At 38.5% G+C, this 26,110-nt stretch overlaps 2 protein-coding genes across 3 annotated transcripts in view; both read right to left on the bottom strand.

Moving 5' to 3' along the window:
* The window catches only part of LOC103469405 (inactive phospholipase C-like protein 2), a 75,018-nt gene extending 68,952 nt beyond the window's left edge, over positions 1-6,066 (bottom strand). The window contains exon 1 of the mRNA XM_008417058.2: positions 6,013-6,066. Coding sequence (XP_008415280.2) covers positions 6,013-6,051 — 39 coding nt within the window. The 5' untranslated portion in view covers positions 6,052-6,066. The remainder of the gene's footprint in view (positions 1-6,012) is intronic.
* A 1,673-nt stretch (positions 6,067-7,739) lies between these two features.
* stat5a (signal transducer and activator of transcription 5a) overlaps positions 7,740-26,110 on the bottom strand; it is a 56,644-nt gene continuing 38,273 nt past the window's right edge. For both annotated transcript variants that reach the window (XM_008417057.1, XM_008417056.1), the window contains 16 exons: positions 25,190-25,279; positions 24,246-24,420; positions 22,963-23,093; positions 22,621-22,772; positions 22,094-22,249; positions 18,970-19,149; positions 18,246-18,333; positions 15,538-15,660; positions 15,206-15,298; positions 13,684-13,890; positions 12,292-12,386; positions 11,910-12,052; positions 9,884-10,039; positions 9,730-9,781; positions 9,164-9,274; positions 7,740-9,071 (listed from right to left, as the gene is read on the bottom strand). In XM_008417057.1, coding sequence (XP_008415279.1) covers positions 8,948-9,071; positions 9,164-9,274; positions 9,730-9,781; positions 9,884-10,039; positions 11,910-12,052; positions 12,292-12,386; positions 13,684-13,890; positions 15,206-15,298; positions 15,538-15,660; positions 18,246-18,333; positions 18,970-19,149; positions 22,094-22,249; positions 22,621-22,772; positions 22,963-23,093; positions 24,246-24,420; positions 25,190-25,279 — 2,076 coding nt within the window. In that variant the 3' untranslated portion in view covers positions 7,740-8,947. The remainder of the gene's footprint in view (positions 9,072-9,163; positions 9,275-9,729; positions 9,782-9,883; positions 10,040-11,909; positions 12,053-12,291; positions 12,387-13,683; positions 13,891-15,205; positions 15,299-15,537; positions 15,661-18,245; positions 18,334-18,969; positions 19,150-22,093; positions 22,250-22,620; positions 22,773-22,962; positions 23,094-24,245; positions 24,421-25,189; positions 25,280-26,110) is intronic.

The raw sequence follows: 26,110 nt of genomic DNA, 5'->3' as shown, positions 1-26,110 counted from the left end.
TTTTTTTTAATTTTTTTACAAACTTCAGTATTTTTGTTTTTTAAAGTGACATAATTTTCCCCAGTCAATCACAAAACTCAGCTTTTTTGGAGTATTGTATTTTGTCCACAAGAGGGAGCATAACGATGCCTCATAAATTTGTCAGTKTAATGTCTTTATTTTTGCTTTTTACATWTTGGYTTTATTATCCCATCATCTTTGTAATGCTTCTGGAACATTTCCCGACTTACTAGAAACAAAACGAATCTCACATTACTTCTTGACTATGTTTTGTTCTTTTGCAAAAGTCTCAGTGATTTACAGTTCTGAAAAATATTAAATCTAATAGTTTTTTTTATTATTTAAAAATGTGGATCACAAAGCACCTTTCAAATGATCTTTTATTAAGACAATAAATCAATCAATCTGGCCCCATGTGAAAAAGTAACTGCCCCCTAAACCTGACCAATAGTTGTGCCACTACCCTTTGGTGGGAACAAGCGCAGTCAATAATTCTTGATGATTGGCCATTGCTTTTTTACATCACTGTGGAGGAGTTTTGAAACACTCCCCTTTGCAGAATTGCTTCAATTCAGCTACACTGGACACTTTTCAAGCATAATTTCAAGCCACAGCCTCTCAATCAGATGCAAGTCTAGACCCTGACTAGGCCTTCCTTTTCTCTACCGAATGAAGTTACCCAGATTTAATTCTTTTTTTTTTCTGAATGCCTCTCTTTGAGAAAGTGATCCTGCAATAAACCATTTACTTTGTGGCTTTTTATGAATCATTACTAAATAAAAGCAAGTTTTCCATGTACGTACAGGCAAAAACAACCTATGTAACATCTCTGTTACATATGATTAAACGTTATGTAGACACAAGTGAAATATATATGACYTTCTATATAAAGTATCAACATGGTTCATTTGGTTTGTTCACTTAACAGACTAAGGAAACTAACATCTACTCATCTATTATTCCTCAGTCTTCATCAAAGATGCAAAGATGCTGTTCCATCTCCCCACTTCCATTCTTCTKATGCATTGATTGCGAGGCAATTAGCAAAACYTATAGCAGAAGTAAACTTTGCCTTGTCAGCCCTTTTTGTTTACGTTTAGAGATTAGAAAGACTGATGTCACACAGCATTGTACGGCCCATTTCTGGAGACATTCTCTAAGCATCTGCCTCCGTTTCTGTGGTCAGTCTAGCAAAGATCCCAACAACGGCGGGTAAGGCATTTAATGTTGCATCATCAGATGTGACTTGAGCAGCAAACTGAGATAATGAGACTCCATTTATAACCTGAGAGTGCAAATCAAATCACGATCAGCATGCTTGGGCAGAGTCCAGTGCAGCAGAGCAGAGCATGAGCTCCATGAATGTCATTTCTCTATATGATCTACATGGATGATCTCACATGGGTGGGCTAAAGAGAGCTAGTCACAGAGGGTCATTGCTAAAGAAGCTGACTGTTCACAGAGTGCTAACCTGACCTGCTATTGGAAAGTTCAGCCAAAGATAACATCAGGACTATCCAAGCTGGACAGAGAAAAATAACAGGACTTTTCTCTGTGGTCCAAGGTCTTCTTTTTGGAGCAAAGACCCCAGAGTGTTTAGTTGCTTTTTTACGGGCCATGTCTTTTGGTGGTAGCTSAAAATCAGCCTTACCATTTGTTAGGAGATTTTTMATACTTTCATTTTCAAATAAGCTTGAAGGAGATGTTGATTTCTGCGACAGACTGGCGACCTGTCCAGGGTGACCCCGCCTCTCGCCCGGAACKTGAGCTGGAGATAGGCACCAGCAACCCTCCCGACCCCACTAAGGGTCAAGGGTGTAAGAAAATGGAAGGATGGATGGAGATGTTGATTTTCTTTTCCASATAAATCTGACACCTGCCCAACGTGCCAMCAGTACCATTAGTTTACTGACTGTGGCATCAGAGTACTGATTGGACAGCAAACTCAGCACTTTTTTGTCAACAAGAAAATGAGACACGAAAGCCAACGACATAAAACATCTTCCTTAATACCTCAACAGAGTCACATACTGACAGTCTTTGYACCACTTTCAATTAATGTAGACATTTTGGCTTTTCCGTAGCTATGAGCAATCATCGCCAAAATTAAGAGGACAAAAATATATCGAAGGATATTTTTGATTMATTTCACATCTGGTGAAATTCATTAAGATGTCTCTGTACATTCAGCCCTTGGGTAATAATATCCTAAAGACATGAGAGGACCTGTGCGGTCCAGCTCCTTTTCAAACACAGAAAGGATAACGAGAGAGGGTTGGGGAAAGTGAACAAAATTAAGAGAATGAATGTTATTGCAAAGAGTTTAAGAAGAAAAGGACTCATCAGGATGTATTACTGAGGCTTTGTTTTCGTGGACGTAGAGATTGGAGCGATTTTATGCTCCTTTCTTTCCCCTCATTCGCTCTCTGCTTGCCTCTACTTTCCTTCGTGCTCTCCCAGGGTCATGTATTATGCATACTCAGAAATAATTTAGCAAAACTTCTGCTTTTAAAAGCCTCCTCACTCGACCCAGCTGCCTCACTTTAATGTAGAAAGGCCACTGATGAAACAGGCCTCAAACTTATAGTTCACACGAGTCCACAGAGTGTGATCAGTAATCCTTTTAAAATGTGTGTTTGATTGATCCAACCACAGACACTGGATATGTTACACCGGATTATCCTGTAGTGTCAGCTAGACTGGAAAGCATGGAAGGAAGTAAACATGTTATTTATTCGTGTGATTTCAAACAAGGTAGTAAAACTGTATGCTGCATAAACAAGTCTGAAATGTTTTTTTTTTTAAATAACACCTGCTTTTTTCCATTGAGGTTTGCTGCCGTTTCCTGTGGCAGGATGTCAAACATGGCTGCATACAGTAAGGCAACCTCCATCCCGCTGCAAATTCTGTTGGGGTTCTGATCAATGGAGTCTGCAAATGTATCTGTTAGGAGGACATGTCTGAGGTCAGACATGTCTGAGGTCAGACAYGTCCTTCCTCATATCTCACCAATCAAAATACGGATTTAAAGTTTGCGGAACCCTCAGCAACTGGATGCAGAAGGATCAGAGGGAAAAAAATAGATGGTCCTCAACTGCTTATGATTCAGAATTGTGTTTTGTATTGCCGCTTACAAAAAGTCATGTGTTTTCCAGTTGTTCCTCAAGCACTGAATGTAGTAGGAGCTTTCGTGTTTACGTTGATACTGATTGCAGCAATAAAACCACAAGACCAAGACACATAAGCAGGCGTCTATTTTACATTTGAAAGATGATATCTAAAACGGAAGTTGCTGCTTCTCATCATTGCGGAGAATAGGGTGTGTCTTTTTAAGCTTTGTCAGCATGCTTCCTGTCCCTGTTATTCTTCAGATTAAAAGGAACTGAAACCATGACTAAAATCATTCATAACGGATATGTAAATGACTGTTTCGTATGTAAATGCAGTTGTTAGAATAAAATCTGAGGTTTTCTCCATCACCCAAATAAATTTGCACACTGAAATTCCAGTAACAGAAGTGAGAAGATGCACCRGTGTTTTAAATCGATGACCTAAGATGATCACAGWTAAATCATTACAATAAACTTTAAATGCAGTTAGAGGTCATATTACAGTGTTCCCTTGGTAGCAAAGATCTGARACATCTGGGTCTGATCATCTCAGAAGGTTAAATTGTTTGTGTCGACATCTTGGCAATGCTTGGCTGGCCTCAAGCTGTATGCCAGGAGTGGCTCATTTAAACTCACAATAATTTACATCAAGTGTTGTTATTTACTGAGATCAGACTGTGGAGAACATGACAGCTACATGTATCTGTTTTTCCAGAAGCCAGTGGCAGTAAACAGCAAGAATGCTTATCGGACACAAGTGACAGTGAGGCAAAAAAACAACAAACAAACAAACAAACAAACAAACAAACAAAAACTGTTCATTCATAGGAATATGATCCAAGCCACCCAGATGCCATTGAATACAGAAATTGAAATTAATTCAGTATATACCAGTCAAACTGAACTGTTAATGAATAGTCACAGCTTATTTAATTGACTTTACTGACATCTAGTGGTTGTTAACAGGAATTAGAAAAACAATTCAGCTTTTCTCTAAAGCCAGCCAGGGTGAGCCAAACACAAAAMGTGGGGAATTATATGATTTAACACCAGGTGRTTATATGACRATCTGGTAATGATATCAATTATATGAACACGAGTCAGTGCTATTTTCATCAGCAACTTAACCTTAATGCTAAATCAATTCAAAAATATTGTTTCTTACAAATTMTTTTGTAGTTACCATGTAATTATTTAAATTCTTGAGCAGTTTGTTTTATTTTATGTAATATTAGGAGTCTTTTTTTTTTTTTAAATCTCTGTAAAATGGGGAAAAAATGCACACATTTTAAAAACTTTTTAAATACTAGAACTATTTCTTGATTCCAGTTTGAAGTTGAAACCTTGAAGGTTTTCTGCGCAAATTGGTCGATTTTATGCTGTGGCACTCTCTGCCGCAGGAAAACCTTCTATGTGCATCAGTTTGTAACACAAACAAGAAACTTCTGCTGAAACTTGTGTAGGAGCCATGTCCTCTTTCATTACCATCACTAACAAACACAAGATTTCAGCCTCTGACATGGTGGGCWGCACATCCAATATAAAGCCTGAAGATAAGACTGGAATGCAATGTAATATATCCAATAGAAATAATTAGGTTTCATGGTGTTGATGCAAGCAGTGAAATCCCCAACCTTTCATAACTGATAAAGAAAATCGTTTAATGACGAACCAGTTACATTTGATTGAATTTGATTGTAAATTAGATTMTCTTATCTTTCACATTAATGACATGAGGAACTTAATTGGTATTTAGACTTCAGCTCAGACGCATAAAAACAAATGTAGTGCTTCTTTTTTCCCACCAGATGGCAGAAACAAACTTATTGAGCGTTAGATGCTTCCGATAAAATATTTGAATATATGGATATTTAATCATTTTACAAATTCTAATCAATTTACATAATGTCTGAAATCAAGCTAAAAAAAAATGCTTAAAAGTCTCCAAAAACTCTACAGTGTCATCACAGGACCTATAGCAGCCTCTTGCTGTTTTGATCTCTAAGACAAACTCAAATTATTGAGTGGCATCTAGAGGCAAGTTTGTTTAGGATCTAAACAAAAGTCATAWAAATTAGAGTTATTTGGAGGAGAACCACATAAAAACTGTCACATGGAGGCAGAATYGTCAAGGTCTGGATGTCATAGTGGKTTTTTTCTATATATATGACACCTATCACAGAGGCGCTGAACCTCCGACAATGTTGTCTTGCTGAAGCACTGCGGTTATAAAGATTTTGAGGAAAATCATGGGAAATCATGGTCCAAAGTTGTCAGTGTTAGTTGTTACATGTCATCCTGGCAGCCATGACCAGAGTGTATAAAGGGTGGAAAGCAATTTCCAAAACTCAAATGGAGTCTGGAGTAATGCAAGAAATTGATCAGGGYCTGCAGCCAACTTCACATCCAATAGAATGAAACTGTGATCGACGGCAACGACCACATGTTCATCTACACCAGGGGTCACCAACTCCAGTCCTCGAGGGCTACCGTCCTGCAACTTTTAGATGTGTCTCTGCTCAAACACACCTRGATCAAATAAACTGCTCATTTCCAGCCTATTGCAGAGAGGAATGAATGCTGGTGAGGAAATTCAGACATTTTGGAGCAGAGGTGAATCTAAAAGTTGCAGGATGGTAGCCCTTGAGGACTGGAGTTGGTGACCCCTGATCTACACGAAGGTAACTCGTAGTAAGCATCCAATTTTTGTCATAACACTTATTGGTAGTCAGATCAAAGATCAATAAGTGAAGTACGCTTGATTTTATGTCTGTAAAATCAATGCTCTATGGCAGCATGAAAACATACTGTAGTAACTGCTGTATTTACATCYAAGTGTCTTTTTATGCTAAGGTTTACTTTTGAGCCTTTTGCAAAAGCTCTSAAGTTATTGCTTACCCACTTTTGCACGTGCAAAATGCTCCCGACAAAATGTTCTCATCACAATGAGACTTTGTGCCCCTCGGCTGAGAAAGACTTGGGCTTTAACGTTGATTTCTCCGTTGTTTCTCGCAAATAACCTTACAGACCCGATGCGCGACTCGTTGGAGAATTTTTCTTCCCCTGTCGTCTTTGCCTCAGCGTTGGTTAAGGCAAAAATGTTTCATGTAAAGCGTTGTTTCTCTACCTCTGCCATTAGAACTGTTTATTTGTTGGAGGTTTGCGCTACTTCCGCATGGGGGCGGAGCGTCATGGTAAGCTTGACCAATCAAAGCACAAAAGGTTAGCATAGGTTTTAAGGYGAAAGTAGCTGTTAGCCAGTGTGGAAACCTCAACACTGAATTTATTCMTGTCCATCTCATGACTCCAATTTGGTGTCCTGGTGAGTGTAAAGGAAAAAGAAGACAATTACTTTAAGGAAGGAAAAAATGTTAACATGGATTATGCTTGCTAATTCATGGGATAAAACCATCCTCCTTATTTTTAGTATAAGATGATTTATAAATCATAGTAAAAGTTGCAGTGCACAACMAACMCAAGCAGACTCAATATGTCCCTTTAAATAATTTGATTAGTTTTTAAGGATCTAATAAGCAGTTATACCCATGATGTTTATCTGGTTTGCGAATGATTTGTCAAATTACCGGTAAAAAAAAATAAAATAATAAAAAATCTAATTGGATTTTACAGTTAACAGAGTTGCATTACAGGAAGGAAATACCTAATTGGATATCTGGACCTTTCTGTGTGGCCTTCCACCCAGTTATCAGTTTGGTTTTTCTTCATGCACAGCTAAAAATAATAATAATAAAGAAAATAATAAAAAAAAAAAAACAGAACAATTTCTGACTAAACTGAGAATTGGATTGTTGGGGTAACAAACTGTCCCAATTTTGCACTTGAGACATACCCTATTCAATTATCTATTGTTTTTTTTAAAAAGATAATAAAAGGGTTTTGACAAAAAATAAAATCAAAACTAATTTATTTATAAAACTTTATTTTATTCTTCTCAACTCAACAGCTGTGGCTCTTTGAACAGTCTCCAAGTGATAAACTCAAACAACAAACATAGTACATATACATCAAACAACAGACAGCGCCATCTATCTCACTGAAACATGAACGGTCTACAGTGAAACAAATCTGAAAAGGGATGAGAAGGACGGCAGTGGGGTTCTGTCAAAAAGTCACCTGCGGCTTGAGATTTCTTCTTCTTCTTCAAAAAAGGACAAGTAAAATAAAAAGAAATTAAATCAGGGAAAACATTAAATATAGTGATCAAGAAGCTAATAAAAAATACATATTTATTTTTGATTTCTCTGTATTGTTTGTAAGTGAGTTACTTCTGGTTCTACGTAAATTTCCACAAACTGTCTGTGAATCTTTAGTCTGATCTAAAGTGGTTACATTCAACTGTGGAGTGCCACAGAAACAATATAATATATAAAATAAATGCATTATCTTTTGTATACAATGTTTTCTTTTTTTGGCTTAAACACTGGTTCCGCAACAATTTATTCCTGAGGTTGCAACACTGTCTTAATTCCGATCTATGTGAAACGAACAGGGGGATGCACAACAATAATTAGTCTGATTCTGAGGACGAAGTCAAACATCGAAGCAAAGTGACATCCTGCAGGTTCTGAATCTGGCAGCAGACCTTCGGTCTGGCAAACCTTTAAAGGCTTCTTTCTTTTTCTTTTTTTTTTGCTTTGCAACACTTGCTGCTTGCTTGTTCAAGTTGTCACAAAGAGACATGCACATGCCACAGTGTCATGATGCAGTTACACAAAATAAATGAACGAGGACGCAGAAAACGCAGAATATTTAGGCATAACCAAACAGACGCAAGACACTTCATGACCCCGGACACCTTCACGAGAGTGGCTTCAAGCATAAAACAGCCGAAAGTTTGCCCCTTTGCAGCGAGGGATCTTCTTCACAAACGTCAAAGGAAACTACTAGAACACAAAATTCACTGACTGTACCTACTGGAGACRGGGTGTGCAGAAACAGTGAAGGAACCAATACGAACAACTGTCAGGAGACCAATGCGAGGTAGCATCGATGAGGGGAGCAGTGGGACCTGAGAGGACAAGCTTGCAGCGCTAGGTAAATGCTTAGATTTGCATTTCTGTGTATAAAGAGAAGACATATAGCCCTGTGAGAGCAAGGGAGGTGCGTGAGCTCCTTTCCTTTGCAGCTGGTGAACAAATCGGACACAAATAAATCTTAAGCTTGCGAGCGAGTACCGTGTTCTGATGTGTGTGCAGTCTGGGGCAGAGCGCAGAGAGAGAGAGAGAGAGAGAGCAACTCTGCCATACGTTAGTGTATAGACATCTGAATAACTGACAAGCAATGAATCATTTTCCCAGGAGCGAAGGCAAAACTCCTCTTTAAAGTTTCTCTTTTGTCAAAGGGCAAGATCAGTGTCACTAGCAGAACAATAACAATTTTACAAAGCAGATAATATAAAATAAAAAACAAAACAAAAACAACGAAACATTCAACTTCTGAAATAACATCATACAGTAGCATATTTTTCAAAATGAATTTTAAGATCAATTGAAAATACATGCACAATTTCCATGGACAATATTTCTTCCTTTGTTTTTCACAACACTGTAACATTGTAGGTTGGTTTAATCTAGTCTGTTTTACAAACACGTATGAGACACGAATAAACTATAGGAAATCACTGACATGCATGTTCTTACACTGAAAGGAAAAGGAAACAGACAGCCATTATTAACAATTTTACATTATAGCGGTATTGGAAAAAAAAAAAAAAAAAGAAAAAGAGAGATGAATGGAATTAAACCATGTTAACAACAGGTGGGGCAGGAGTTAGGGCAGGGCTTGCTTGGTTGCATTGCATGTCACGAGGTCAGGGGTCAGGACTGCTGGCCACCCCACTGACTCTCCACAGGCCTTCGCAGAAGCTCCTCCACATGCCTCGCCACATCCATGGTGTCATCGAGGTCAAAGTCGCCGTCTCCGTCCAACACGGGGTCAGCCCTGTCAAGGGAAGCAGAGAACGTTCACGCCTGGACAAGGCAACAGAAATCCACAGAGAGGAGATTATATTTTTGAGGGTCTTGTCAACTTACATGGGAGGGTACATCGCATAAGTGTGAGAGTGATTAGGAGGTGCTGGAGAGGCACCCTGTTCCATATATGATGAATTTACACTGGCTGGGTCTGGATTAGCTGTAGCAAAGCTGCAAAAGAAACCCCCGCCACCCAATAAAAAAAAAGAAAAAAAAAATTAAACTGTAAATCTGGAACAAAAGATTGATGAGAATTGATTCGGCGGTTTCCTAAGCAACAATTCTCAGCGTGCTTCCTGTGCTTTTCTATATCCTTGGGTCCATTTTCTGAAGCGCTGCGAAACCTACCATGGAGATAGGCAGGCGGTGCAGCTTCATAACTAACAAGCCTAACTCATATGATGAGTGGAAGACAAGCTTATGCAGGAACCCCCGCCATCTTTAATTGGCCTCCTCCAACTGTAACAGCTAACTAATGGCTAACCTGAATTCAAGGTCCGGCCCTGGGTGATTAACTCTAAATGCTGCTTCAGAATAATAGGCAAGTGGATGGCAGAGAAGGAAGAGTAGGGAGGCAAAACAGAAATGGAGGAATAAGCGGAAAAGTACGGGCAGGAAATACTTACTCAGGCACTACTTGTCTGATTTGTGGTTTCACGTAACCATCCACCGCTTTAGCTATAAAGAAATTTGAGAAAATTGTAAAAACAATTTCAGTTTTTAGCAAAATCTTCTTCTTGCTTCAGTCATTTTGGAGCTTGTTTGAACAGAGTTTCTTACAGAGGGGTGGCGTGTAATATTTGGCAAACACCTCATCCTTGGGTCTGTCAGGATAGAGGAACAGGAGGTGATTGAGATCGCTAATTCGGTCGGCCAGAGAGCGAATGGAGAAGTCTTTAGTTGTGTAGGGCATCAGATTCCAAACCATCCGCTCACCTAAACACACAGAGTTAACTATCAATAACAGCAATCACTCTCTGGAGTAAATTCCAGATGATGAGGAGGTATCAGAACAGAAACTAAATGTTATCACTGGGAAAAGTAGCAGGTGTTTATTTACAGACGGGTTAAAAAGAAAGAACACACCATCAAGCAAATTTTATTATAGGAACCTAACCTAAGAATACAAGAATAAAAAAACAAACTATCAAGATAAAAAAAAAAACAATCCCAACCAACTGCATCCTATATGATGCTGTTGTTAAATTGTGAGAGAACATTTTTTTTTTTGGCTTAATTTCACCCAGCTCTGATTATTGACTTCTTTGTAAATGTGCTCTACCCAGAATTCCTCTAGTGACATAGTTTTTTGCTTCACCTGGTTCAAATTCTGTTATTGCATTTTAGGTAAAATATGTGACAGTATCTGTATATATCTAAACATAGTGAAGTCAGCTCTATCACCATGAAACCATCTGTGCCGCAACAATCTATCAGACCAATTAGGACTTTGCCAACAGGGACCAGTCTGTAGGTAATCAGAAACAGATTACCTACTGTAATCTGTTTCAGTAGATTACAGTAGGTAGTACTGTAATCTGCTGAACCAATAAATTAATTTAGTGGTTCATTTAATTCAACCAAGAAATGAATAATGAAATGAAACGAAGTAAATGAACTTTAAGACACTCACACAAAACAACTGAATGAACCAAACAGGTCATTCAGCTACTGACCTCAAGCACTGACTTTTTAATGTCAGTACTCGAAATAAAAAAAAAAAAGATTTGGGGGGACAAAGTCGCTATCTCATCTTTTTGAAGTCAAGTGAGACTTTCCAAGCAGTGTCTTGACGACTCCAACGAAGGATCTTTGTGCTGCCTGCTGCACGAAATACACTTTCAGACAAAACCACAAGAGAAGCCAGCAAAACTTTGGGTCCTTCCTGGAAAGTTACCAACATTTAATTGAAGGTTTGGGGGAGGGGGGATATCAAAAGACTTCACCTTCATCTTAAGGTCACAAGTCTTTTGAAGGGTGGTGCCCATTTCTTCAAACAGCCCCTGAACTTTATAATTGATATTGACTATTCTGGAAAGCTGGGGCCTCAGAGATGTCTTTGCTGCTGCAGCCAAACCCACGATTTGGCCACAGCCCTGGACCAGACACCAGATGTCTAGATTTTTGGAAAGTGGGGTCAGTCAAGACACAAATCCCCCACACAGCTGGATTAAAGGCACTTTTTTTCCCCCAAATGAAGAAGYCATTTCCTGAATGGCAAGATCACATCTCTATTTCATTTGTAGAACCAGAGTTGCTTATTTGCAATTTTCTTTAGCCTTGCAGGAGGATCGCTTTAGAGAACTTTAAAACTATTAGATGACCCTCTTGGATCCGGGGTKGCATTGCAGAGCAGTGATTGCTCTGACACAATTCAGAGCTGTGAACACACACAGCATGCTGAGCAGGGAAAGACACTGACTGAACATAAATGCTCCAGACATTCCACCTAAATCAAAAGAAACTGTCAAACAAAAGAGCATCTCTTAAATAGAAAATTATGTTTAACAGGAATAAAGCAATGTGGCTGCAAAGGGTCCTGTAGAAATGATTCAAAGAAAACCACAATAAACCAAAGTTATGAGAAATGACAAATGTTACGCAAGACATATGTCTTACTGAAGAGGTCAATACAAATAACATGAGATACCAAGTTGTTTTCCTGTTTTTTCTTGCRGTTGACACTTCACTAGCTTCAAAGCTGTGCAAAGAACAACATTTCTGAAAGGGACGCAGACATTGTTCGACTCATTTGCATCTTCTAAAGCCAAAACAAATTTCAAATGTGACATCCAGCACATCSTACCTGCTTTGTTGGGATTTTCTGCCACCCACGCAATTGTTATACCTCCGATCTCAGAGTCACTGAAGCGCAGAAGAAAGGTACCATTGGGTTTGGACATCAGCATATCTTGAGCCTGCTGCTTGTTCACAAAGCCCAGAATGGCTCTACAAAGAGAATGTTGTACATAAATACAAAGAAATCACTTCTGATTTAACTCATTTTTGTTTTGCTAGTTGCCATGGGAAACATAAAATGAGAATGTACAAAAATATTTAGYGCCTTAGAAAGTGAAATAAAACAAGTCAAAATGAAATGAATGAAKTTYMTGTAGTGTTTTAGCGAATGTGTCTCATCAGCCACGATTTACAGCTAAGCACTAAAACTGAATCTGCAGCTTCCTTACCCGTCATTCCAGTGAGGCTTGAGATGCTTCTTTGTAAGCTCCATCACACCGTCGAACCACTGCCAAAATGTGAAGTTYCTTCCTGGAAGGCTTTCCTGTGGAMAGAAAATATGACGGCGGGAAATCTCTTAAAAACCATGCAGGATTTAGTTTGACTGATTTATTTATTTTGTTCACATTTCTCTAAATCAGCTTGGTTCACTTAAATGAAAATTATATAGAGACAWGATTTTAACAAGTAATTTTTGATTAATATATATATTACATAGATTTTAAAGCATTAAACATTTTAACACAATTATTTTTGTTGTTGTTGTTGTTGTTGAAAGTGGCTCCAGCCAGAATCTTTGTATGTGTGCGTTTCTGGTACACCCATTAATCTGATGCACAAGGCACATCCGCAAACAGCAGGAATGGACACCAAACTTGCGTCTCTTGGCCCATTGGGGCTTCATAAACCAGTCTTATGGGACCCTGGAAAAGACTGCTGYTGCATGCGTATTGTGCAAARAGGAGTTAGCCTGTCAAGGCTAAAAAGAAAGCTATATCAAGAAGAGGCGTCCCCAATGCCAATGTTAGCGTYCACATTTCTAAAGAAGCATTTTTTTCAAAGAMGTTCCTGAAATACTTGAAAGCTGAATGGGCACAATAGCACTTTGCACCAATTTTATGGTTGAATTATGTAAATARCTGCTCAAAAAACAAAAAATATGTTATATCTTTCTATTCATTCAATGATTTAGCAGCAAAAGGTGTTTTTAAATTGAAAATGTTGCTTTTTGTAGATATATAGTTTTCAATTAAAATGTTAATTGCAATTAATTAACTTGAGTTAAAATTTTTATCGAGTCCCACCACTAATACATAATTTCCACTGTGTATGTGTGTTGCGTGAATGGATATAGCTGTGTGTTTGTGTATGACCTTCATGCACTTTTTTTTTCTAAAGGGCTGACGCATAATGGTTTGATCAGCCAATGAGAAAGATAGTRTATGGGGAATGGAGATGCATTTTCAGCCCATAATGGCTGTTTTAAGCCAGTAAAATCCAGCCTCCGGCATTATTCTATGTGGACAAACAGGACAATTAAGATGAAGACTTGACTGCCAATGAAGAAATCTCACTCAAGCTGACCACAGAAAGGAGCAGCGAGGATGCCACAAATGAAACAGGAAATATTTCCGTGTATGAATCTCTTACCGACAACGAAAGCTGCCAAAAAAGCAAAGCTTGCGGTTGAAACACATTATGTACTATGAGTTCAGGGCTTTAAAAAAAAAACCCATCTAAATAAAGTGATAAAACTCTGACGATAACAGACAAACTGAACACTATTTTTGAAAGCTGCATGTTTGCTCAGAGCATCACGAGGTAAGCAGACTGGTGCTAACCCTGTTAAACTGTGACCAGGTCATCGTCATGCTCCGGTAGTCGTCAGGATTGTTGCTGGAGCTGCTGAAAGCTTTCTGAGCCAGRAAGACCAGGTTCTCCTCAGATAGCCCTCTGTTGCTCTGCACCTCTGCCTTGTACTTCATGTTGATGGCTTCACACAGCTGAGGCCAAAGCACCTTATCTGGCACCAGAAAAGGCACTCGACCCTGATGGGAACAAAATGTAAAAAACTTTCAGTGACATCACACAAAAATGAACATACATTCTTATAAGCAGCTTTTCGCTTACGACATTATGAATTGTGCATTAATCAATGACRTTGTTCCAGTGACGACTACACATGCTATGCATTTGGGTTCCAGGTTSAAATGTTTGCATATTGGTTGCTTATTATATTGTAAATATAGACATAATCARCACAAATTGTGAAAAAGAAAAAGCTCAAGTACATTGAAGTTTTCTTAAACGGCAACAACTCAAAAAAAAGAAGCTTAATGAGAAAAATTTCAATAAAACCAWGAATAAACTAAGCATAAAACAGTAAAGATCAAGAACTTGTTTCTCTCTGAAGCCAAAACAGAGATTTTGAAAAGACGTCAAACCCAAAAGTAACCTCACCATAATTCAGACGCAAATATAAAGTGGAAACAAAGTCAAGTTCCTTGAATTTGTGCACAAACTTATCAAATAAACTAAATCTGAAATTGAAAGGAATTGCTAACTGCTATTATGATATACAAGCTAACTACCAGTAGCAATGCAAGCAAATGAGACTAAAGCTGGATGTTTATTAACAGGATGTGTACACAGCTATATGTGCCAAAGATTTTATGACCAAAAGGAAAGAAAGGAATTCTTACCCGACTTTTACTGCCTWTATTAAAAAGTTAAACACCAAGCTCTGTTACATTAATGTGCTACTTTATAACTTTAGTATTTACTTATGTGGTAAATGTTTAAAAAGAAAAAACTGCTTTTACAACTTACTTTCTATTAAAGTGTAAAGGAATGTACATGTGCCTCGTAAACAGAAAAATTGTAGTCTTACATTTGTATATCTCCACAAAATATTCTTGAAAACAAGCTTTAACATTGATTATCCCAGGCCTGACTAAAATAAATTTCTCTGTACATGTATGTTTAAACTCTACTGGTCCTAAATGCAAAAACGATGCCTCAACTTTTTATTTTATGACTCAACTATTTAGTGTTTAAAAAATGTATTGCTACCACATTCAGATCTGTGAGATTTGTCTCCAGTTTATATTTTATTTAATAGATTTAATTATTCATTTGGGTGTTTATTTTATAACTTTCAACTGCTGTTTCCTTCAAGGAGAAAAGATTGTAACAAGACACAAATGAAAGCTAAAAACAAAATTGAGTTTAGTCTTTTTTTATATATATATATCTATAGACACTTTGGAAGAGTTAAAAATGCACAAGAATTTTGAAAATGCGACCACATCTACAGAAAATTTGGAAAGCAGACACACAATCCCACACAAACATTTTACTTACTGCCTCTGCAAACGCATTGTCCCACAATACAGTTGCTGTGGCATTATTGTCTTGACTACCATGAACTATCACCACAACAGGAAGTGATAATGTCTGTTCAGAGAAAAAAAAACAACAACATTCAGTCGGCACATGAATGCAACCAAAATTGTGCACGTACAGCAAAAATACATAGAAACGCACGCAAACCGCACGTTTTATCAGAAGCTCAGATTTTGTTGAGGATAAACTGATTTCCACAATTAAAAAAAAAAACAAAAAACTAATTCTAGTCTTTTCCTGTAAACGTCAATGTAACTCTATTGTTGACTTTTGTCTATGTACAGCCTTACCTTAACTTGAAAGACAAGCTCRTTGCTTCCAACACTAAACTGAGACTCAAACAGGATGGTGAACTTCTCTTCTGTGACTGACTCTGCTCCACGTCTGTCCGATCGCTTGATCCTTTTCAAAGACTACAAAAAAGATGAGATTTTAAATATGTTAATGCACATTATAAACAATAGGGACATGCAAAATTACCAGGATCTTYAAGAAGCATTGGTTGCAGCCTATCAATCTGGGAACGTTTTGCTTTTCCCCACCAGGCAGGAGACTGCAGCCCATTTGGACCAGAACTTCCCCTCACGAGACCAGTATCTTCCCCTCAGCCATTAGACTGATGAACAAGACTCTGGCATAACACAACCACGCCATCCACCTGCTACTCTGCACCTGTTTATATATTGTATATTTTTCATCTTCATATTCTTGTTTTATTTTTTTCACCATCACATCAAATCAACTTCCTAGCCTGTGAGCTTGTCTACTGGTAATCACAATAAAGTGATTCTGATTTGTAGTTTTTTAGCAGCAGAATAAAATAAAAACAATTAAATACTAATTACAAAACAGTCCTAGTCTGAATAAATTAGGTACCCTACATACGGAAAAATATATCATAATCATATATAATTTWAAAAAATCCAACTGTATTGAAAGAAAATCGTTTTGACAAAGCAAATCTAGTAAGATTTTCTCAAGGATGAAAACTACAATGTCCACCTACATTATCCTCTTTCAAGGGRAAGATATGTTAAGATCCGCTTTATCCACAGATTCACAATTCGTCCATGAATCTGAGAAGGTSCACGAATTCTCATGATAATAAACTTTTCAGTACACAGAAAAGGTTGAGGATTCAATGTAATATGTTTTTACTTTCCATGCAAAGGAAAGTAAAGGAACACTTTACTTTTCATGCATAAGTCCAGTGTGATATTGTTGTAGTAYCTATGAAGTTCTGCATGTTTAACAAGCATGCATCAACCGTTTACATATTGCATTACATTCAGTGTGTTCTTTTATTGATTTGCTATTGCATTGTGGCAGAACCCTTTTCCCAGAGTTTGTCAAAAATTTCMGTTTGAAGGTTTTCTTTTCCAGGCATTCAGCCTCTTCTGTGAATTTTCCAGACGATTGTGCTAATAGAAAACTGGAGCACTTTGGGATAATACCCTTTGTGTGATCATTCTTGTTTATCTGAATTTTTCCAAAGGTGAAGAGCGAGGTTGGATGAGAACATTATTCTAATTTAATCCAACAAAGTTTTGAGGCCAAGCGTACAATATTTCAGACCAAGTTCAAATTCAGCTTTCAGCTCATCAAATGACATCCTGGTATTTGAATAGCATGAAAGCAAGCCCTGTATTCTTTGAAATCTTTTTGGATTCCATATTTTGAGAGCTATTTTTCCCCAACACAAACACAGACTGCTTCCTTGAACTTTCCAGCCCTTTTTGGAGGCAACTTCACTAAAAAAAAAAAAAAAAAGAAAAAAAAGAAAAAGAAAAGCATAGTCTCGTCCCGCTGTCCACGCTAGAGTCCCACCGTCCTCAGCTTATTCAGTCTCAAGCGGTTCTCTGTTTGGGTGTTTATTTTATAACTTTTAACTTGAGTTTTGCATTTAATTCCAGTGCTTCCAGTTTCACCCCCTGCACATAAAGTCTCTATCGCCGTTATAATTACATAGCATTCAAATGAGAACTCTTTTATCATTGACGTTTTCTGCTCCCTGCCTTTTCATAGCTCCTGGAATGCGAGTTGCTTAGATAATTTTTCCTCTTGATCCACTTCACTTTTCGAACTTTACCATGTCAAATTTGAGACTTTGGAATGGGATTTTGTTCAGACCGAGGGTGTTTTTAGTCAAATTTAAAGTTACACCTGTAGAGCAGCGTGAGACACGTGGACAGACCCATAATTGGACATTGAAGACATTTTGAAATCAATCATTCAAGAGCTAAAAMGTTGCTCACAAGTGGAAAACATTTAAGACGTCTTTCAATCTTACGTAGAGGTYAAGTGAGAGACTGATAACATTTTATGGAAAATGACTACTCCAAATTCTAGCTACTAAATATGGTTGAGTTGTATTTTTGAATATTTAAGGTAAATAAAAAAAAATGTAAACACAAGATTATTTTTAGCACGTCTTAATATAGACCGAACTACCTAGTATTTTGTACATCCACCTGGTTCCACGAAAACTGTTTTCACTTGTTAGGGCACAGCACCGTAGGGTGTGTGGGTTAAGGGCGGGGCACCTGTGTGTCCTGACACCGACCCGAGAAGGTTACGAGTTGTGTAAGTAAATGGATTTGTTTTGCATACCTTTCATCAATATATTAGTTTCTCTACTTTAATTCTATGGCTCAACATATCTGAAAGAAATAACCTTCATCTTTAGAATTCGATTGCAGGGTAGAATTGAACTCTGTGAGATGCATAACTAGAATAATGTGTTTTCACTTTCTGGTGACCTTCAAAGCAGCACAAACCCAGGTTTGTGGCTCAAGACAATCCGATCTCAGAGGTCTCCAAACGACTCCTTCGACTTCATGCTTTGTGTTTGTGCTCTGCCAGCTGTGGGACCTTATACAGACAGGTGTGTGTCTTTCCAAATCAAGTCCAATCAACAGAATTTATCACAACAAATGGTTACAGCAAATAATTTGCAGTAACAACCACAGCGTTGTGAATGCTACCCGGATRCACTCACCATGTTTCTGAAGTGAGCGCTGAGGGTGCCTGTAGTCTGGTGGTACTCCATCACACAGTTATTGTTAAGAATTTCTCCACTGCTCTCACTGGAACAAAAAGACAATTAAGGAATGAGCAAATTGACTCTTCTGGCTAATGTGATGGACTCGTGTGCYAAGAATTGCAGTGCTTCTAATCTTCCACCCCTATGGCTTCCTAGAATGGTGTTTTTCCTGTCTAATTGGAACAAGCAGCTATCACCAAGACCATCTTATCTACTTTGGACCAGTGAACAAMCGTCTTTGAGCATGTTGTTTACAGCAGATGATACAGACCAGATGATGATTCAACTGTTTAATTGATTCCCCATTTTGGCCACTAGCTGCCAAGCTGACCAGAAGATGTGGAGGTTCTCTTTAAGTTATAGGATGAATGTGGAGTGAGACTGTGAAAGAGGCTAAAAATGGATTCTGTATCTACACCACAGATTCCTCTGAGCGACTGTTCAGGTTCCAGGCATGTCTCAGTGCTAAGCTGTGGAAAGAGGCTACAACAGAAATATCATTCTCAACAAGSTCTCGTTTATTGATCTCTATGGGAAGCGTCTTGCGTAGACTCGAGAAACCCYACATGTGATCTGTGTTATCTCTGATTTATAATTACCAAATAACACACAGCAATGTTTCTTTTTTTTAATGTTTTTAAATTTGCATTGACAGAGAAAAGGAGCGCTGTAAACTTACTTCCTTGTGTTTTCATTTTTCAGCAATGCCTTGGCTTGCTGCTCGCTAATTATGGTTGCTTTGACCTGTGGAGGGTTCATGTGCACGTTCAATTTCCCTCCCACTAGGAGGCGTACTGTGGCAGCAAACTTGGTTTGGGTCTTCAGAACCTGGGGTGGCTGTTTCTCAATGATGAAGGTGCTGTAAACACAGAACGGAAGGTCACACAAGGAGGTWAAAGCAGAACTAACCGGTGTTTATTTATGTGGTCASCTGTAATACAGTTAACACTATGCTAAAGTGAAATTTTATAGAGTTTAGAACACATTTCTGCTTCCAACAGAATGAATTCTGAATATTTTTGACTACTTAGTTGGATGTTCAAAAACTATGAATGTTTAATCTTGTTATTTTTCTTATTTCTTAGAGTATTATGTATTTTTTAGGCATATAGTGCCACTTTATAGCACAATCAAGTAACTATGTTACCTTCAATTGTGATAAAAAAAACATGACAGAAAAGAAATTTGACTTTGCAACGTAACATCTTGAAATTGGGCCTCTGTCTTTTTAAGAARCTCCTGCTCTTTGTGTCACTGTCTTCGGCACTTCATCCCCACAATGCTTCTCCGATAAGCTTTTAACAACGTTTTTACCAGGGCACTGAGAAGTAGCTCATATAATGAACTCAGCTGATGCGCAGCTCCACCAAGTGTTTGCTAATTGCTACTGACTAGTTTGAAGGAGCTGAGTGGAGAGTTGTCTGTCAGGCAAAAACTGCMGAGRAAAAGGAGGCGCTCGGTTCCCCCAAGTATTTAAGCACCTTTGAATGGATGTCTCAGCAGATTAAAKGATTCTTCAAACATGCATGAATGAATCAAAGCAACATTCCAGGTATGTTTWTGATGACGGAATAACGGAATAATATGACGTAAAGCTCAAATAAGTCAAGTTTACGTAACACTGCTTCTTTAAAAAATGTCTTCCACGGCAGCTGTAATTATTCATTTTAAACCCAATTTCAATTATCAATGTAATTCTAATAATAAAGTTGATCCATGGCCACCAGCATATCTTCATTCCTTACAAATTTTATTTAAATACGTTTTTAAAAATCGTCCTCCTTTGATTCAGTCATGCAGGCGAATCTTAACATCTCTGGTTTAATAATAAAACACAATTGTAGCTTCCTTTAAGCAGGKTCAARCCTTTAAATGACCTTGTGCACAACGATGYGAATTAAAGGTAGGTCACGCTAAAAATAAAGCTWCGGCTGAAATATTCTCTTGAAATATTTCTGTCAACATTATTCATTTATGTAGTAACACACAAACACGTAAAGCAAAAAGGCAGACAGAATACGATACAACCAACAGCATAATTCTGCAGGCCCAGAGGGAGCGTGAGTAAAATTATGATGCTGTTATGAGACTCAAAGGCTTCCGATGTGCAGCTGAGGTGAGTGGCGTTGGGAACACAGTTCTCTCCTTTTGACAGTGTGAAACCTCAGAAGACTTTATGAGACTCTAAAGAGGACGTTGCCCAAGAAACAATGCATTACTGTCTGGTCACAGGCTTGTCTGTAGCCTGTCATAAATTGGTGTGACAATGACACGACTTCTCTGTGTGTTATCAGTACCTGTGGGGACTATCTTATGAGGCAGCGTGAGAGGGTGCTGTCAAAAACTTTAGCGTTCTCCTGCTCAGATATGCTGAAAGGCGAAAAGCATCCTGGCAGATGGGCCTTTGGGGACTACAATAATGGACTGAAACAAGTTGCATGTGCCCTTTCTTTCACAAWGTCTGCCTTATGTCTCAGTAGACCTCTTTAGGTGGGTTCATCTTCCATTCTCTATCTCAAGCTACTCTAATGGACYAGTGATGACTCTTTCAGACTGTAACAACACTGTTCGAGTAYGATGTATAATGATAAGAAAAAACAGTTACAGTGCTGCGAAAAGTTGTTTTCCTTATGACAGATTACTTCTGTTTTTTGCTATTTTTGTCACACTTAAATATGTCAGGTCATTAAACCAGTTTTTTTTTTCTATGTTAGACAAAGAAGCAGACATGCGTAAGTAGAAAATGAAGTTTTTAAATGATGACTTCYAGTCCAAACCGACCTGGCTGTAAGTGAAAATATAATAACCTCCTTCGCTGAAACATTTCAAAGCTGGATTTAACTTTTGGAAACCACAACCTGGCAGAGTCAGGAAATCAATTAAACAGAATTGATTACATGAAGTAGGCTAAATAAAAAGAGACATAAAAAAGGCAAATATCCAAGCTAAATAAATTCAACAACAGACGAAAAACAACTTGTGGAAAGAGGGAAAAGATTATTTCCTTGGCTCTAGCAGACAACGGTGACAGTAATTTTCCACAAAATGGAAAAAAGCATAGGACAGTGGTGAATATTCCTTGGAGTGGCCGTCCAAGGACTGGTTTCCAGAGCTCACTGACGACTTATCCAGGAGGTCATAAAAGACCCCAGAACAACATCTAAAGCAGTTTAATCAGCTAAGGTCAGTGTTTAGGATAAGACATTAAGAAAAACAAAACTGGGGAAACATTGGCTTCCATGTGAAAACTCTAAGGCCAAATCCTCTGCTGACCAAAAGGGAAAAAACAACCCTAAATGATCCCCAAGACTTTTCTATGATTCCACAAACTAATTGTGAACTGACAAGACCGGAGAGAAACATATTGATGGTAGAGATCTGCAGCCTGAACAACTTAGCATMATTGAATTCTGCTGAGAAAAAAATGTCACACTATTTCAGTGTGTGACCTTAAAATAAAGATCAGAGTTTATGCAATTCCATCTCAGAATATCTAAAAAATAATACTTCAAATGTGGGGAAATAAAAAAAAAAATCTGCAAAGAAGAGTGGGCCAAAATTCCAACACAACAATATAAAGGCAAACACTTGATGGCCGCCAAGGGTGAAACAACTGGCCATTAGTTTCAGAGAGGAACAACTACATGAGATGGGGCCACTTCATAATTGAAATAATTAAAATCTCCYTGTTGTATTTACTCATATTATCTTTGTTTGTTGTCAGCATGCTAAAAAATGACAGAAAAGMAATCACAGAAGAAATATGTATGGAGGAAAATACTTAAGTACAAAAGTGCACACACCTGGTGACCAAAGCTGAGATGATATCCGTGATAGTGCTGTTGAGTTCATTGAGCAGCTCTTCGATAGGTCCAGGAATGGGCAGCTGTTGCCTAAGGTGCTCTGCCCTCCGAATCTGCTGCCTGTTTTGCCAAATAGTCTCAGCGAGCTTCTCACACCTGAAATAAAAAACATGCACAAAAAAAAAAAAATCCACACATTAGAAATACGTCTATTAATATTTTTTAATTCACAACAGARAGATGTGCTTAAATGCTGCTTAATAAAATGAGCTTAGAGTATATAGAAAGCCATTTTCAGCATAAAATAAAGAGAAAGTAAACAATAAGAACATCAAAGATCCCAAAGGCAGTGAGTAGGAAATAGCAGTCTGTGTATGTGCACTTTATATCCCTGTGTATTTCTCTTATTAAAAGCTTCAGATAAACCCACAAGAAGYCCGCTGGAGCCTAATAAACTCATAATTTCATGCTGTGTGAGGAGTTCTAGTGGCTGTGTTCTCAGCAGGAGATGGAAAAAAAACACCCACCAGGACTGAAGGATGTCCAAGCCCCCCTCCGGCGGGCCCCCATTGCCTGCCAGCTGTTGCCGTCTCTTCCACTGGATCAACTCGTCATCCAGAATGATTGTCTGCTGCTTTCGCAACAGCTGCAGTGTTTTCTGGTGCTTCTCTGCCAGGTCCTGCACAGAAAACGGTCAAAACAAGTGCAAACTATCACAATACGATTTTAGTGCTCACAGTGATGGACTGMGAGCACTAAAATTTTGTAGCATTTGATGCAAAAAAATAAAATCAAAAATCAAAATCATATGCTTTAAAAATGTGTAACCAAAACAAACAACATGAAATGTTTTTACTGAGGTTTCTCACCAGGCGGTATTTCTGTAGTGTGTTGGCTTCTCTTGTCAGCCATGCCTCCACAGTAGCTCTCTTGCTGAGAAGGGCAGGCTCCCGTAGCTGCCGGTCAGAAGGGGGCAGAGTGGCAAGGCTGGACAGCTGAGCTGTAGAGGGTGTGGACAAGTTAAAGACTGACCAAAACAGAGGAGGTAGAAAGTCTTTAACTTGTGCAAATACTGAATATGTTTTACCCTCTGGGCCATAATAGTTAACTCAAAAGAAATCCCTTTAGGGTAGTACAGACTTTAAAAACTTCCATTGTGTGCTGACTCTTGTAGGAAAAAAAAAAAAGAAAAGCCGTTACGAAATATGTTATGAAAACTTTTTATTTTTACTCCCACTCACTGTCTGGCATTAAAAAACCGTAATGTTTCCAATCTTTATCAAATTTAGGATTACGGAAAGTAGATCTATTTCCGAAAAGGTTAAGTTAATGATATATATTTTTTACTTACATRCATACATTCTATTTAATTCAATTATTTGCTGATTATTTTATCTGCTTATCGAAGTGCCCAACAGTCCTTCACAGTTGAGGCACTATTCTCAGGCAGCAAACATCATCGCTTTTTTCCTTCAGATGTACAATAAAAATGGTTCTTACTGATAACTAACTTCACTTTTGTCAGACGACAGGAAACGTGACTGAAAGTTAAAGGGCTTTTGCAAACTGAATGCGTTCTGAAGGAGGAATGGCTTCTGAGCGGCCTTTCGAGCCAAGTTGGTGCAGGACTTGCWKTAGCTGGACATGGTGCAGCAGCAGATCAGGTGCCCCACATACGGAGGCCATTAGTCTTTGCTGAAGCAGTCGGCGGTTTCCATTTCAGAGCTCAGGACCTTTGCTACATGTCTACCTCCCTTCTCTCTCTTTTCCCATTTCCTGTCTGGTTATTTTGAAATGAAGGCCACTAGTGCGACAGTTGCTTACCAAAACGTGACATTGTCATCTGGGTTTTTCCATCTTGTTTAAATGCATAGGAATCTCTGTGCATGCACACTGCTGYTGATTTCGTACAAATGCATCCTGGCATTTAGCAAACAGAACCAATTTTGGTAATCCAAAGGGACCAAAACAGGACGCAATTCAATTAACCAAATGTTTACAAAAGCCACACACCGTGCCRCCTAAACATGTTTCACCTTTATAGATTGCTTTACTAATTACCCAACCTGTAGCTGCTCATTGCAAATGCCTGTAAGTCAAATAATTAATTTAGAGCAACAACAAGATTGACGTGCGTGCCCTCCGGTCTCACCCTGGATGCGAAGGCTTTCTTGGTACTGGATGATAAAGTACTCCTGGTTGTGCTGGAGCTTGCGCAGGTCATTCTCAGTGTCTTGTGTGAGCAGGCGAAGCTCCTCAAAGGCTTGGTTGATCTGCTGGTACTTCTGAGACATGCTGTCCATCATCCCACCCACCGGAGAGCTTGACTAAATAAAACGTGGAAAACGTACAGACGGAGGAATGAGAAAGACAAATAGCTGTCCACGTGGAAGACCGGGTGGTTTATTAGGATTGTTAATACAAATGGGTAGCCTCTGGTGAGCTGTTATTTTAGAGGCCTCAGGGTGGGATGCTGACTGCTCTATGTTGCTGTTAGTGTATTTGACGACAAACTCCCCAGCGACTAAAAGCAAATACTGTGGAGACACAGAAAACCGAGATGGAAAAAAAAATGCATGTGTGCTTGCTGGTAGACTGTGAGTGCATCATGGTGCCATGAAGGTTCAGGCTAAACAGCATGAAATTAATTYGGTCAAAGTCAATTTCGCAAATAGAAAAAACATGTTGTGACTGAAAATCAATTCAGAACAGGACTTAGTGGGAGTCAGATGTTTCACGCGCTGCTGGTTTCAGGGTTTTAGAACGCAGGGCTATTGTGTAAACTGAAAAAAAGCAGCACTTCACATGGCATTAAAGTGGAGAAATTTAAAAGGGAAGAGTCAGCCGTAAAACTGAACAGACGCTAATGTGCTAATGAATCACTTTTACAACAACGTAATAAACAGGCTGACATTTGSTGGACAAACAGCGGAAAAATGAGAGCATTTATCCAATTACCCAATTTCTGGGCTATCATGTAATTTAGGCTTCACTCAGTAATGTTAGACTCGGTCTAGGATTTGGCGTTATCGTCGGACGGAGGTGTGTGTGAGTGTGCAGGCGACACACGGCAAATGCCATCTGCATCAAACTTACATTTGTAGCCTCTCTGATGAGCCTCTGCTCTGTGTAGAGGATGTGTTTGATACACCGAACCAGCTCCAGAGGACAGCGGTCATACGTGCTCTGAAAGAAAAGGAGAGCATGAACCATGTTAAGACCAATTTAGTAGCATCAGAGAAGCCTGTTAAGATCTGGAGTGAATGCTGGAGACATGCTAAAATCAATTAGCACACCTCAGCGACGGAAATCACAACTTTCCATGAAGATAAGAGGATGCTGTGATACTTTTATGCTGGCGAATAATTTGTGAAATTGCTTTTTTTTTTTTTTTTTAACTTAAAATAAACATCTAAAAGTAAACAGATTAAAATCTAATGTATTAAACATGAGCCCAGCGTCAGGATTAATAAGTTATTCCATCTCTATTTCCATGCTATGTTTCAGGCTTGGGAGGAAGCTAGTCACAGGAATATTTCTGTGAGCAGGGAGTTTGATCGTAAATAGCAGTGTTGGTTGGTTACCGTAGCTGACTTGGGCTGCTCTCTTGTTTTCCTCCATGCGGATACAACCTGTTCTCAAAACACTCGCCGTGTTGTGTGCTCTTTCTAAGAACTACTACAAGGAAGGAAATTGAGCTGAACACTTGTGCCTTCTAAACATCTATCCTGTTTCATTGTAAGCAACTCTAATATTTTGCTGAAAACATAACCTGGCACCTTGTTGATTTCTTTTTTTTTTTCCCCTCACAGGAGGTCACATATATTTCCATTACCTAAAACAATTTTAAAACTGAAATAATAATAGTAAATATTATATATATATCTCAATCAAATCAAATCTAATTTTATTTGCATAGCACATTTCAGCAGCAGGGCATTTCAAGGTGCTTTACATAATTAAAAAACAAAATAAAAACAGCATTGAATAAACAGTAATAAAGAGAAAGAGGTTTTG

Source organism: Poecilia reticulata, linkage group LG8 (assembly GCF_000633615.1).
Source record: "Poecilia reticulata strain Guanapo linkage group LG8, Guppy_female_1.0+MT, whole genome shotgun sequence".
Classification (NCBI taxonomy): Eukaryota; Metazoa; Chordata; class Actinopteri; order Cyprinodontiformes; family Poeciliidae; genus Poecilia; species Poecilia reticulata.
The sequence above is the reverse complement of the archived record's forward strand: the minus strand, read 5'-3'. Positions and strand labels throughout refer to the sequence as shown.